Source organism: Lactuca serriola, chromosome 9 (assembly GCF_051521515.1).
Source record: "Lactuca serriola cultivar US96UC23 chromosome 9, Lser_US96UC23_V15, whole genome shotgun sequence".
Taxonomy (NCBI): domain Eukaryota; kingdom Viridiplantae; phylum Streptophyta; class Magnoliopsida; order Asterales; family Asteraceae; genus Lactuca; species Lactuca serriola.
The window spans coordinates 41,125,817-41,139,749 of NC_136416.1; the positions used below are offsets into that span (position 1 = coordinate 41,125,817).

General features: G+C 34.7%; 2 protein-coding genes and 1 pseudogene across 2 annotated transcripts; 1 reads left to right on the forward strand and 2 right to left on the reverse strand.

The window, feature by feature from the left end:
• Positions 1-2,452: 2,452 nt before the first annotated feature.
• LOC145073983 (septin and tuftelin-interacting protein 1 homolog 1 pseudogene) lies at positions 2,453-5,203 on the reverse strand (annotated as a pseudogene).
• Positions 5,204-5,649: 446 nt separating this feature from the next.
• Positions 5,650-9,136, reverse strand: STIPL1 (GC-rich sequence DNA-binding factor-like protein with Tuftelin interacting domain-containing protein). Its single transcript, XM_079019242.1, has 2 exons — positions 8,960-9,136; positions 5,650-8,300 (listed from the first exon to the last, which is right to left on the reverse strand). Exon 2 carries the CDS (start codon positions 8,279-8,281, stop codon positions 5,747-5,749), a length of 2,535 nt encoding a protein of 844 aa, XP_078875368.1. The 5' UTR covers positions 8,282-8,300; positions 8,960-9,136; the 3' UTR covers positions 5,650-5,746.
• A 1,720-nt stretch (positions 9,137-10,856) lies between these two features.
• Positions 10,857-13,259, forward strand: LOC145075052 (BAG family molecular chaperone regulator 4-like). Its single transcript, XM_079021343.1, has 4 exons — positions 10,857-11,095; positions 12,331-12,632; positions 12,741-12,887; positions 12,997-13,259. Exons 1-4 carry the CDS (start codon positions 10,930-10,932, stop codon positions 13,144-13,146), a joined length of 765 nt encoding a protein of 254 aa, XP_078877469.1. The 5' UTR covers positions 10,857-10,929; the 3' UTR covers positions 13,147-13,259.
• Positions 13,260-13,933: the final 674 nt, after the last annotated feature.

The following is a 13,933-nucleotide window of genomic DNA, read 5'->3' on the forward strand; positions in this document are numbered from 1 at the left end:
TATATTATTCCCATAATATATTAATAAATCATATTTAATCCTTTCTCTCCATAATTCATCCTATCAAGTTGCTTTGGTGAAGGCAACCCAAAAGGACCATGCACCATCGGGTCAAGTACATACCAAAATAGTTATGGACTTAGACACTAATCCAACACTATCATCCTACAAAACTTTTGTATATGAAATCTAATTCATAAGGATGAAAACTTACCTTGATGATTGTTGTAGCAAACAATCTTGAATTCCTTCTTCAAAGCTTTTGGTAGCAAGTACCAAAAATGTCATGCCTCTAGTGGTTCACACCCACCGTAGGCAAGAATGATATTGAGGAGAGAGGATGAAGAGGATCAGAATTTTGGCCTATGCTTTCTAAGGTATGATTGAGCCGAAAATCATAGCCTTAGGGGCCTTTATATAGGGCGGTCGGGAAACCCTAGATAAGCCAAAACCCAATATAATAATATTATCTTTAACTAGGTAATTATCCAGCTTCCTAATTATCCACCAAGGATAATTCTAGAAATCCTAAGGCTCCTTAAAACCGTCCATAGCCTCATGGAGGGTTCTAGAATGCCTCTTGCTCAACTATTGAACAATTGCACTTCAGTCCCTACACTTTCAATTAATTCTTTTAATCACCAAATTAATTCCAATTAATTTCTGATTGAATATTAATTAAATATTACTATTTCAAATTAATATATTATTTCCATAATATATTAACAAATCATTTATTTCAATCAAATAATAAATCATTCTTTCTCTCCAAAATATATTATCCATTGTTAGGTTTAAGGGCAACTCAAAAGGACTATGCTACTATCAATTCAAGTTTATGTCAATTATAATTATGGACTTAGACACCTAATACAACAACTTTCACTTCTATTTCTCTAAACTTTTAAATTTACTTTTTTTTTCTTACTAAACATTATTTAAAAGTACAATGATATTATTTTGTTGGAAATTTTTAAAATTTTACTTTCTTCTATGTTAAAACTCGTGTAATGCATAGTTTAAGACTTAAAAATAGCATAAATAATACATAGTAAGTGATTTCCTATACAAGTTGATTAAGAGAGAATTTTAAATTAGAATGAGTAACATTAAATATTAATACCATGATAGTTTTTTTAATAAGATTTAACTAAAATTGGAAGTAACTAGATACTATGTCTTTGTCTTGTAATTAAGGACAATTTCATAGTACAATCACAAACATAAGAATACAAAAGATCAAGCTTGTGTGTGCTATGGATTGAATCAATGATACGCATTGAAGGTTCGACTATTGACCATGCTAGTAAACCCCCTTCTATTTTTTCTGATATATCCGTACATAAAGTGTACAAATAAAATTAAATATTATAAACATTTAAAGTTTCAAATAAGTAACTCAAGAAATAGAGAGAGAATTTTTTGCAGTGTTTTTTTTAATTTATAAGAAGGTATTATTTTGATCAAGTGTTTGCCTATTAAAATATATTTAAACGAAATGAAAAAAAAAACTTTGATTTTGATACAAGACCAACAATCAAAATGATAACACTTCTAATAAAGAAAATGTTCTTTCATATAAAACTTATAAAAATTTAACATAGTAGAAAAAATAATAAATAAGTTGGATGTGCATTATTGAAATAAGATAATATAATAGGATTCAAAATAATGGACTTAAAAGTTGTTGGAGTATTATTTTTTTTATTTTTTTTTTATAAAGAGAGGCTTTCAATGAAATTTTACTTCCTCGTCATTAGGTCCGCCATTCCTGTTTGTTTACCTTGATACCGGCATTTTTAGCAATATTAGAAATAAAAATGATTGTCAACTTTATTAAAAGAAAAAGGGATGGTTTTTTTTTCACAGAAATGACCAATTGTCCTTTTTACCATTTTCTCTTTAACTATTATAAAATAACTAATAGTATAATATGATAATAACAAATGTTAATGAGGTATTAAAAAATTTAGAGTTGCTTTTGTAATTGGATATATTTAAAGATCTCAATGAGATTTCTTGTAATAATATGTTTTGTATAGTTTAATATTGGACACATGTAAAGATTTCAATGAGATCTCTTGTAATAATATGTTTTGTATAAGTTAATTTCTTATTGCTACATTAGAACTTTAGCAGTTAATATACAAATTATCAAAATAGGACAAGGGTATAAAATAAAATCAAGAGTGGTTGAATGAAACTTGTTACTTTTTGGTGTAATAAATAGTGTAATACATGTAATTTAGTTTTACATATAAATATCTATGGCTAAGAAATATACCAATTAGTTTCCTCTTTTGACTGGATTTTTAAAATATAACCGGCCCCTTTAACACTTGATAACAAGGAACTTTATATATCTATATAACTTGTTACGTAAAAAAACAAAAAACAAAAATAAAGGTATACAAGGAATTAACATCCTTTGGCATAAACCATATAACTTTTCTATTTTTCAAAAGTGATTGTCGGTTGAATCCTTAACTACAAATACTTATAACCATTAACCCTAGCAAATTATATAGAACCGAACCCATATACAAGTAAATCCAGAAATCTCCAAACACTTATCCCTTCTAAATTGTTTTCTTCACTTCCTTTTGGGCCGAGTTAATTACCAAAATATCAAGCCACATGTTAACATGACTAAAAAACAAATATTGTTGCACATACATTAACTCCAGAAATCCAAAATCTTTAAAACTCAATGTCTTCTCAAAACAGAACTCTTCTCCAGCTTCACCAATTGCTCAAGTGTTACAAGAGACCACTTATCTTCAATCTGAGCATACACCTTCTGATTCAAAGAGTCTATAATCATACTAACTTTCCCAAATCCATAAACCTGATGTCCATCTTTCATTCTCCCGACTTTAGGTTTAAACATCAAATTATTTTCTTGTGCATGAACCTCAATAACCTCCTTCAAATTCATAACACCACCAGCACCACCCATCTCCTCTGCCGCACACCCCTTTGCCACCTGTGCAGCCGCCTTCTGAGCCTCAAACTCCCTCAAACCTGGCTGAATCACCTCCAGCCCTTCAGCAGCTTGGTTCATCATATTCAGACCTAAATTAAGCCGATATCTTACATGCTCATTTGATAAAAGCTCAGCTGGAATCAAATCCTTCCACCCCAAATACCAATTTGTCACTTCTTGAAAATCCGGCTTTAAACATAACCATTGGTACAATACCTCTTGCCATTTGTTAAAAAACGCATCCATTATATGAAGCATGTGATGAATCGGAATCACACAAGCCCAAATCCTCACCCAATAAAACTGGTCAAGCTTCTGATCCGCAGGGTTGACTTCGAATTCATGCATCACAGCCAATAATTTAGGAATGATGTATCGAACCATTATCTGTTCCCATCTTATTGGATCAAAAACCGTCTTCCATGGAGATAAAATATAGTATGCTGACATGTCACTCGGATGCCACGCGTGCAGCACACTTTCTAGCCTGTTTTGTATCGTATGATATAAAGTCTCGAGCTTCGGGCCTAATAACGGAAGCCATGGGTGGACCCACAAGTGTATAGGAATGGTTTCGCAAAGTGGGTCCCACGAATCAACAGCAGATGTTAACTTAGGCATGACAATGTTGTCGAGTATGGTTTGAAGAACAGAGTGAGGCAGTAACTGTTCCCAAGAATCTAGGAACCTTAATAACAGTTCCGGGTCCCGCGCTTGCCAGGTGTCGGTGCCAGATAATCTAACAACAGCAGGGAACACAACCTCCATGAAAAGCGAATCAAATATCTCATCTTCTTCAAGAAGATCCTTCCATAACGACATAACGTTTAACACATGTGTTGGATTTTGGAGTGGGTCCCATCCCTGAAATTCCCTAATGAACAAAGGCAATGCAAAAGAGGAAGCGATAGTAGCCAAACTGAAAATCTTGTACTCATTGGGAAACCTTGTATGCAAGTCAACGAATGACGTGGCAAGAGATTCTAAAGTCAATGTTCCTAACAAGCTTAACCGTTCCATTACACTAACCATCTCTTCAATGGTGTCGAGTTGTTTCTTCTCAAGGGCAGCATTGTCTTTTAGCTTCTCTTTTTCGTTATGTAAAATGACAAATGTCTCCCTTTCGTTTCTCAAGTCCTGGAGGATTTTCTTTTTATCAAGTTTCGCCATGTCAAAGATTAGATTGATATTATGTTGGAGCTCCGGCATTGGCTTATTATCATTCTCTCTTAATTTTTCGTCGGAGTTTAAATTTTCCAAATTAGTCAACAAACGAACTTGTGGGCCCCTCATATTCTGAACTACATCAAGACCCTGTTCTTGCTTCTTCACGAAGAACTCCTCTGCAGTTGCATACTCTTTTTCCTTCTTGTTTGAGCTACCTTGTTTCAGCCATGGCTTCTCTTTTTGTTGAATACCAGAAACCTTAATCTCATCAACTGATTCTTGCAATGTCGGAACATTAGCCGCCTCTTTATAATGATTAAACCCCATTCCCATGTTCTTGGGGCGCAATTTGGCTTGAATTGGAGCAACGATCCCCTGTGCGTTCTTTCCTAAACCACCTCCTTTATATCCCATTTTCTCAAGCAACTTCATACCAATTCCCTTTGTATGTTTTTCAAATGCACCGATATTTTCTTCATCTTTTGCTTGTCGCTTTTTGAACAGATCATTCCTGCCTTTTTTCTTGATGGAGCCACCTTCTGAATCGGTGTCGGAGTCATCAGAAGCAAACATATCATAGAAGACCACATCATCTTTGCTTCGCGATCGGCGCCGTTTTTTCCTGCGCTCACCGGAGTAAACGTCTCCACCACCGAACCCGGCGGACTGTGTGACACTAATCATCATTAAAGTCGTCGAGTTTCAACTTCAGTCGACCTGAGTGATAAAATCCCCCTTTGGTAGAGTGGAGAATTGACCTAAACTTTTGGAGCCTCGTTTCTGGGAAAATTGATATTTGAAAAGCTAATACCCTGATCCTTATATATAAGAGAATCTAATCAATAAAAGGAAAATATCGATCTGGGAAGAAGGCGATATCATCGGAAGCTAAAACAAGAAATGGTAAAAATATGTAAATATATCAACCGTGAGGTCCAAGTTTTAAGTGTATAAGTCGGCTTGGGCCTTGCTTCAACGTGAATACCAAGTAATAAGTTTTTACTAACTTTCGGCTTGTATGAGTATATGTTTGAATATTCCCTAGCTTTATTGCAAATAAATAAATAAACACACAAAAAAATTATGGGGTGTGTTTATAAAGATATTGAAAAAACAATTTGTTTCTTTTCTTTTTCTTTTTCAGATTTCTTACCGTGAATGCATGCTTTTTCAATAACAAATTTGAAGAAGAAAAAGAAAAAGAAATGAAACTAATTGCACAATAAGACGAATGATCAACTCGTAAATGATGATATAAAACAACAATACACTTACACTCATAGATTGTTTTCAAAATATGAAAATTCTTTTTGACCAATTATAAAACATCACATAATATCTTTAAAATTACATTTGATATTAGGTATTAAAAGCTGCTCAACTAATATGTGAGTTTGACCCTTAAGAAATCACACAAGTATAAGCCATACATGTTTTACATATAATGGCAATTTTTCAGTGAAAATGATTTATGACTAGCCCCTTTTAACACATGATAACCGAAACCAAGAACTTTCTATAAAACTAAAAAACGAAATTGTTGCACATAACATAATGATTGAAATAAAAAATCTATAAATTAATTTCATAAACTCAACGCCTTCTCACAACAGAATTCTTCTCCTGTGTCACCAATTGCTCAAGTGTCACAAGAGACCACCTATCATCAGTCTGAGCAAACACCTTCTGATTCAAAGAATCAATAATCACATTCACATTCCCAAATCCATAAACCTGATGTCCATCTTGCATTCTCCCCACTTTCGGCTTAAACAACAAATTATTATGCTGTGCATGAACCTCAATAACCTCCTTCAAACTCATGTCACCACCACCACCACCCATCTCATCCACCCGTCCCTTTGCCGCCTGTGCAGCCGCCGCCCTCTGAGCCTCAAACTGCCTCTGTTCACGCGCCTTCAAGTAACTTATATTCTCCCTCAGCCCTGGCTGAACCACCTCCAGCCCTTCTGCCGCCTGGTTCATCATATCCAAACCCATATTCAACCGATACCTCACATGCTCATTTGATAAAAGCTCAGCTGGAATCAAATCCTTCCACCCCAAATACCAATTTGTCACTTCTTGAAAATTCGGCTTTGAACATAACCATTGATACAAAACCTCTTGCCATTTGTTGAAAAACACATCCATTATATGAAGCATATGATGAATCGGAATCACAGAAGCCCAAGTCCTCACCCAATAAAACTGGTCAAGCTTCTGATCTGCTGGGTTGACTTGAAACTCATGCATCACACCCAATAATTTAGGAACAATATATCTAACCATTATCTGTTCCCAGCTTGTTGGGTCAAAAACCGTCTTCCAAGGTGACAAAATATAGTACGCTGACATGTCACTCGGATGCCACGCGTGCAGCACACTTTCTAACCGATTCCGTATCGTATGATATAAAGTCTCGAGCTTCGAGCCTAACAAAGGAAGCCATGGGTGGACCCACGAGTGTATCGGAATGGTTTCGCGACGTGGGTCCCACGAATCAACAGCAGATGTTAACTTAGGCATGACAATGTTGTCAAGTACGGTTTGAAGAGCGGAGTGGGGGAGTAACTGTTCCCAGGAATCTAGGAACCTTAACAACGGTTCCGGGTCCCGCGCTTGCCACGTGTTTGTCCCGGAGATTCTGACAGCTGGAAAAACGACCTCCATGAAAAGCTGAGTGTAAGGTGAATCGAAAATTTCTTCTCCTTCTAATAAATTTTTCCATACTGACATTGCGTTTAACCCGTGTGATGGGTTATGAAGTGGGTCCCATCCTTGGAAAACCCTGATGAATAAAGGTAATGCGAGAGAGGATGCGATACTAGGTAAGCTGCAAATCTTGTATTCGTTTGGGAATCGTTTGTGTAAGTCGGTAAATGACGTGGCAAGGGAGTCTAAAGTTAATGTTCCTAACAAGCTTTCGTTGGTTAAACTGTCCATTATAGTAACTATCTCTTCCATGCTATCGAGTTGTTTCTTTTGAAGGGCAGCATCGTCTTTTAGCTTCTCTTTTTCTTTTTGTAAAGTGACAACTGTCTCCCTTTCGTTTCTCAATTGTTGGTCGATTTTTTGTATGTCAAGTTCGACTAAGTCAACGATTAAATTGAGATTATGTTGGAGCTCTGGCATTGGCTTATCATTATCTCTTAGTTTTTCTTCAGCGTTTAAATTTTCTAAATTTGTCAACACGCGAACTTGTGGGCCCCGCATGTCGAACACTTTCTGGACTACATCGATTCCTTGTTCTTGTTTCTTCACCAATAGCTCTTCTGCAGTTACATATTGTTTTTTCTTCTTTTTTGAGCTGCTTTGTTTCATCCATGGCTTCTCTTTTTGTTGAATCCCAGGAGTCTGAGGTAAAACCTTAATCTCATCAACTGAATCCTGCAATGTTGGAGCATTAGACGCCTCTTTATAATCATTAAACCCCATTCCCATGTTCTTGGGGCGTAACTTTGCTTCAATTGGAGCAACGATCCCCTGTGCATTCTTCCCTAAACCACCTCCTTTATATCCCATTTTTTCAAGCAATTTCATACCAATACCCTTTGTGTGCTTCTCAAACACACCAACATTGCCCTCATCTTTTGCTTCTCGTTTTCCCAAACCTGGTTTAGTTGACTTTTTGTTTAATCTGGACTTTTCAATTTCCTTTTCGCGCCTCTGAAGTGCACCTTCTTTGATCATTTTACCAAATGCTGTTGGAAGAAAGTCAATGGTGTTTTCGTTGACCTCTTTTTTGTCATCATTGATGTTGTTTGAATTGAAACCGAGGCCTTGACCTAAACCTGGCATGCTGTCATCATCTTCATCATCTTTTTGGTTCTCTTGTTTTGTGTTGCTATCGATCTCTTCATTTGGCATTACAATTCCACTTGAAACAAAATTGAGTGGTTTAGTGAGATCTTGTTGTTTTTTGGATAAACCTTTCTTTCTTTTTTTCTTGGAGTTACCTTCAGAATCACTATCTGAGTCACCAGAAGCAAAGATACCATAGAGGACATCATCTTTGGTTTGGTGACGTTTTTCTTTGCGTTTTCCATAGAATTCACTACCAATCCATTGGCCATCTTCATAGTCGTTTTCCATCCCAAATCTCTCCCTTTCCTGATCATCTTCCATGATTCCTCAGGAAAATAACCTGTAAAAAGATTCAAACATGGTGTAAGTATATGAGAGTATAAGCTGCAAAGTGCTACAATATTTCATATATGTGAAAGGAAATTCAGAGATTAGTGACAATTTGCTTTTAGTTTGTATAGAAACTTTTTGGTCAATCGCTTTAACAACTGAATTTTTTTTGAAGAAGTATCTAGGTTACCAAAAACTGGATCTTTAATAACCACATAACTACAATTTACAAGGAAGGACAAAATTACAATTTACAAGAAAACAAGAGCTCAATAAAAAAGCAAGAACTTTCACTTATGGTTCCCAATCGAGGCAACTATATGAACTAAGAGCTATAAAACAACCATGCGTTTAGTTCAATGCAACCTAATCAAATTCAAATATTCTAAATTTGATAATTTCAAACTAAAATTGAAGAAAACGAAAAGGCATATGCCACCATCTAACAATTAGAAAAACGTGAAGAAAGGGGAAACTCTTTCAAAAACTTTCAAATTATACAAACTGTTACTTCACCCTAGGAACTCCTCGAGAAGCTTTCAGATATGAAGAGTTGTACATGAAATTGAGGCACTGTTTGATGGTTTTGTCAATGTAATGTCACAGAAATATAAGATATCTCCTCAAAATTGTGTCGGTGTACATATTAAGAGTTGCAAAAAGACATACCTTCTGAACAACAGAATTTACGATGAATAGCAACAGACGATTGAATGGAGTGGTATGAACAGGTGATTAATAAACAGCAGGATAGTGAAGCCGTGAACCAGATGGAGCCAGAGAGACGAAGAGAACGAGAGCCAGAGTTTTAATTTCGAATTGCGAACACAAGAACTGAGCCCTAATTTCATATTCTAAACACAAAAATTAAAGGGATCCCAAAATTAAATAAACTAAATAAATAATTATTAATAAAAATAAAAATAAAAAATATAAATATACACGTCTAAGATTTTTACATAATTACAAAACATCAAGTTTTCTAAATTTAGTATTGGAATTCGTATAAAAAAATATATAATGTAAAGTTATCTAAATTTAGTATACGAATTCGAATAAAAAACCATGAATCCAAATTTGGAATATACAAAGTATATTGCCAACAAAACTTTAATTCTTTTGAGTTTTTACAATTTATTTTTTTGAGTAAATGTCCATGTGGTTCGGTCAAAATTATACTTTGATCTAAGATCAATGACAATAAGCAAGATGCAATACATGCAAGTACTATCAACATTTTGTCAATCTTAAAGTCTAACTCACAACAAACGTCAGATGCGAAAAACTCATGACAGATAGTCAATTTTTATACTCACATCCGACAACAAAATAATGATGGTCGGGTGTGAAGAATGTACGACAGACGGAATTGTTGAGTCACCCTTACACCCACAAACAAGGCACTAGGGCCATCCAAACCTAGGTCACACAAGGGTAGCAAGCTTCTACTCGTGCACGTGAGGATTGTTTAGAAATTTACTCACAAACAAATGACAAACAAAAACAAATGTCCATTAGGCGCTCGAGACCACAAAATCACACTCATTATTGCATGATATGCATGTATGCAACAAGTAAGATGCCAAAAATCTCTTTTCTCAAAATAACCATTTTAGCTTTATATCAACCAAAATCATTTCTGAAAATTATAATTTCATGAGTGCGCAAATAATCCACATACAAGCAACTACCAATCAAGTATATGTTAAATAGTTTCAAGACATAGAACCAATAATAAGGGACGTGCATTCTCGGAGGTTCTAAAACACAATTGTCAAGAATATATGAATTCTTACTAACAAAGAATAAGATAAAGCCCCTCAATGCAAAACATTTTCAAAACATGCCCTTTATTTAATTAGGACGTCCCTGAATTATAAAATATAGTATCATGTAAAGGAAAACACATAAGGGATACATAGTGTCGAAATCATATTTATATACTTGCATTTACTTTAAAGAATGAGAAACACATATAACATAAACATATAGTGGGGATAGTGTTCCAAAGTAATTGTACTCACCTTAAGTCCTCCGCTTGCAACACCAAAAATCTTCTAATCATGAGTTATGCCACTTCTACCTCCAAAAATTCCTAAATAAAACACCTAATATCATTACAAGGTGTTAAAAGATTATAATCCCCTTCTATGGGTAAACTTAATATTTTAAGTTCAAAATACCCCAAAATAGTCTATTAAGTCACTTATTAAGTTGTTAATTCCGAAACTCAATTTTTATGGGTTAAAAACCTTCCTCGTGTTAAACAAAATATGATATCATGTATTGTTTATTAACATGAAAACATTAAAATAAAACATGATAAAAACGATCAACATAAAAAAACATTTAGTTTATTTAATTCATAACTAATCTTACAACGAAAAAAAAAAAAAAAAAAAACATTGTAATATTATGTTTTTTACATTTACATTTTACACACAAATTTGAATTCCAATTAACCTACACGCATACGGTATTTTTTTTTAAACCGACTCCGTTACGCGATTATCCATTTTATTTTCGCTTTTTAGTTGGTATTTGATGCAGCTTGCCCCCACCATAAGTCAGAAGTAGGCGCATAAAGTTTTCGATTTATTTTTCACCTCGACGACTACCGCCACTAACCTGCTTTGCGGATGATGGAAGAAAGCGGAGGAGCAGCCGCCGCCGCCGCCGCCCCAACCACTACCACCACCACCACCGGCAACGAAGTTGAACATACTGGTGCCAGTAACATCAAGGTTCAAGTGTCTTATGGTTCCAACAATTTCGATGTCTTCGTCCTTCCCCAATCCACTTTCGGTATAATTCATTACTTTCTTTCAAATTTCAGTTGTTTATATTACTTGTAACATGTCTGTATGTGTTTATGGTGATGTTAATCTATGTATACAACTTCAGTCTTCAAAATAGAACTGTGTCTGGATGCTTACCGTGTTATATTGCCCTCCTTCCTCTAAACGTAATCCCCTTTTGATATTAGAGGTTTAACGTAATGCTTTTTAGTTTTAAAATCCTAAAACATTTTCAGTTTGTAAAACCTAATTTATTTTTATTGTTTTAGTAGATTCATAGTAGTTTAATATATTTATCAAGTCTTTTGTTTGACTCATCTAGGTTCAACGTGGATCTGTAACTTGTTTGACACTCAAAAGCAAAGTATGAACTTACTTTTGGCCAAATTAGGTCAACGACGATGCTTAAATCATCATTTTTTATAGCTTATTTTCTCCATTTTCCCCAAATTAACATTCAATATATTAGGATTTGACATGGGCTTTTTTCTCCTCAACTTTCTTTCTTCCTTCGATTTTATATGATTTTAGTGATCAATGTCCCTCAAAAACAACAAACATATTCGAGTTATAGAAAAAGAACGATCTTCATTCCTGTAAGAAAGGTTTACCATTTAGCAAACATGACATTTTTGACACTTATGTTATCTCTGTCCAAAACCCTAAAAGACATTCCATCTGTTCTAAAATAAACACAACATTTTCTGTTTTGGGTTGTTCTTATTTGCCAAAGTTTGGTAATCGTTAGAAAACACACATAAGTTTGCCTTGTAAATTACATGACTAGTCAAACCTTTGCATTTATTGATGCAAGGAAATTCGGTTTTTGTATTTTGATGCTCTAAAGAGTAATTCTAAGATCAGAACTATGTTATTCATCGTAATTATTATGTGGTTTAGTATATTGCCTCCTTCATGCTCTTAATTCTAAAAGAATTGATATATAGAGTGTAGATATTGGCTGTATGTCTGTATTCATTCTTCTTTTAGCCTTTTTGTAGGGAAAATTAACTGTATATGAGTATATCTTCATGATTCCTCTTTAAGTAGGCAAATAAGATATCGTTTGGCTGTGCTTTTCTTTTGGAAATTTATTTATGGTTTTCAAATTTGTAATCTGTAAATGGAAGTGTTAGGTATTTATCAGTTTCGTTTTAACTTAATGAATCAATGAGAAAATTTGACATAATGGTTCATTCAAGTATTTTCTTATACTTATGAAATATGTTTATGTTAATGAAGGTGATTTGAAAATGGAGATTGCAAAAGCAACTGGTTTAGAGCCTGAAGCTCAAAACCTGTTATTTAGAGGAAAAGAAAAAGATGAGAATGAAAGGTTGGATATGGCAGGAGTGAAGGACAATGCAAAGGTGATATTAACTGAAAATTCACCTACCAAAGATAAAGATAAAGATGAAGAAGAACATGAAGAAAAAGAAAAAGAGAATCTTGAAAAGGTTGAAGAAGAAGAAGTGAAGGAGATATCAAAAGGGGTTGAGGCTGTTAGTTTAGTTAGAAAGGAAAATGATGAGTTTGCAGAACAGGTAACGATGAGGATGATGTGGAGGGCATTTTCGTCTTTTGAACATATGAGAGGAGACCCAAAGCTATAGTCTTTGTATTGTATTTAAATTTGATAAATTGTATTGTAGGTGGGAAGCCTAGAGGCAGTAGTGTGTTCTGGGACTCAGGTTTCAGATAAAGATTTTCTATTTTTAACCGAGATGCTGATGAGGCAGCTGCTGAAACTGGATGGAATTGATGCTCAAGGAGAAGGGAGAATACAAAGAAAGTTGGAGGTTAGTGTTGTAGAATATTTTAATGCTACTATTGAGAAAAAAAAAAAAAGAAAGGGTATTTTAGACATTTCACAAAATAGTCAAATTATCGTATTGTGTAAAATTCCAGGTGCGACGAGTACAGGGCCTTGTGGAGACGTTGGATGATCTCAAGGTAAAAAACTCGAATCCAAATCCAAATCCAAATCCAAACCCAAGTAGCAATGTTCCGGAAGCTTCTGCTACAAAGGCAACTCAAGAATGGGAAGTTTTTGAATAGTTACAGTCACCATGGGAAGGTATTTGTTTTGAAGTAAAACCATTATTTTTTATGATGAATATAATTTTGAATTGGTTGGAATATTATATCAAATGAAAATATAGATTGCTATATGTCCTATTTGTTTTTTGTTTTCTTTTGGTTGGGTGGGTTTTGGGAAGAAATATAAATATGATTGTGGGTTTTTTCTTATTGCTTGATTTGACAAGAAATGAAGATGTGATTGAAAATTGATAATTTAAAGAAAAATGACAGACGGATAGAACCAACGCTTTCTTAGGTGGCTGTCTGTTTTCTTAGAAGCTCTTCTTGAGCTATTCTGTATGCCGGGGGTTGAAATTTTTTACTAGATATTTTGACTGAAGACTGTTTTTAGAAGACCGGGAATCTAAAAAGATTTGTGTCATCTTTTTGTAGAAGTCAAGACATGACAAAGTCTTTTAAATACTACATACCTTCTGACCCACAAAAAACCCGAACTAACTTTTCACGCTTTTTTCTTCGACACCTCTACACCCCTACGCCCCTCAGCCTCTATCACCATCACTTCCATCCCTCTGCCACCGCCGGTGCTACACCATAGCTGCCACCAACACCACCACCACCACTTAGATTTGAATTTGGCTTCAACGCTTTGAATCCATGTTTTGAAACATAATTCAATTTGGATTTTTGTTTGATGAGATCAAATCGATTTATTGAAACCCCCTCGTCACATGACTATAGATGTGGGCCTAAGGTATGCATCTTGTTTATGTATTAAAAGCATATCCGTTCTTTGACCTTT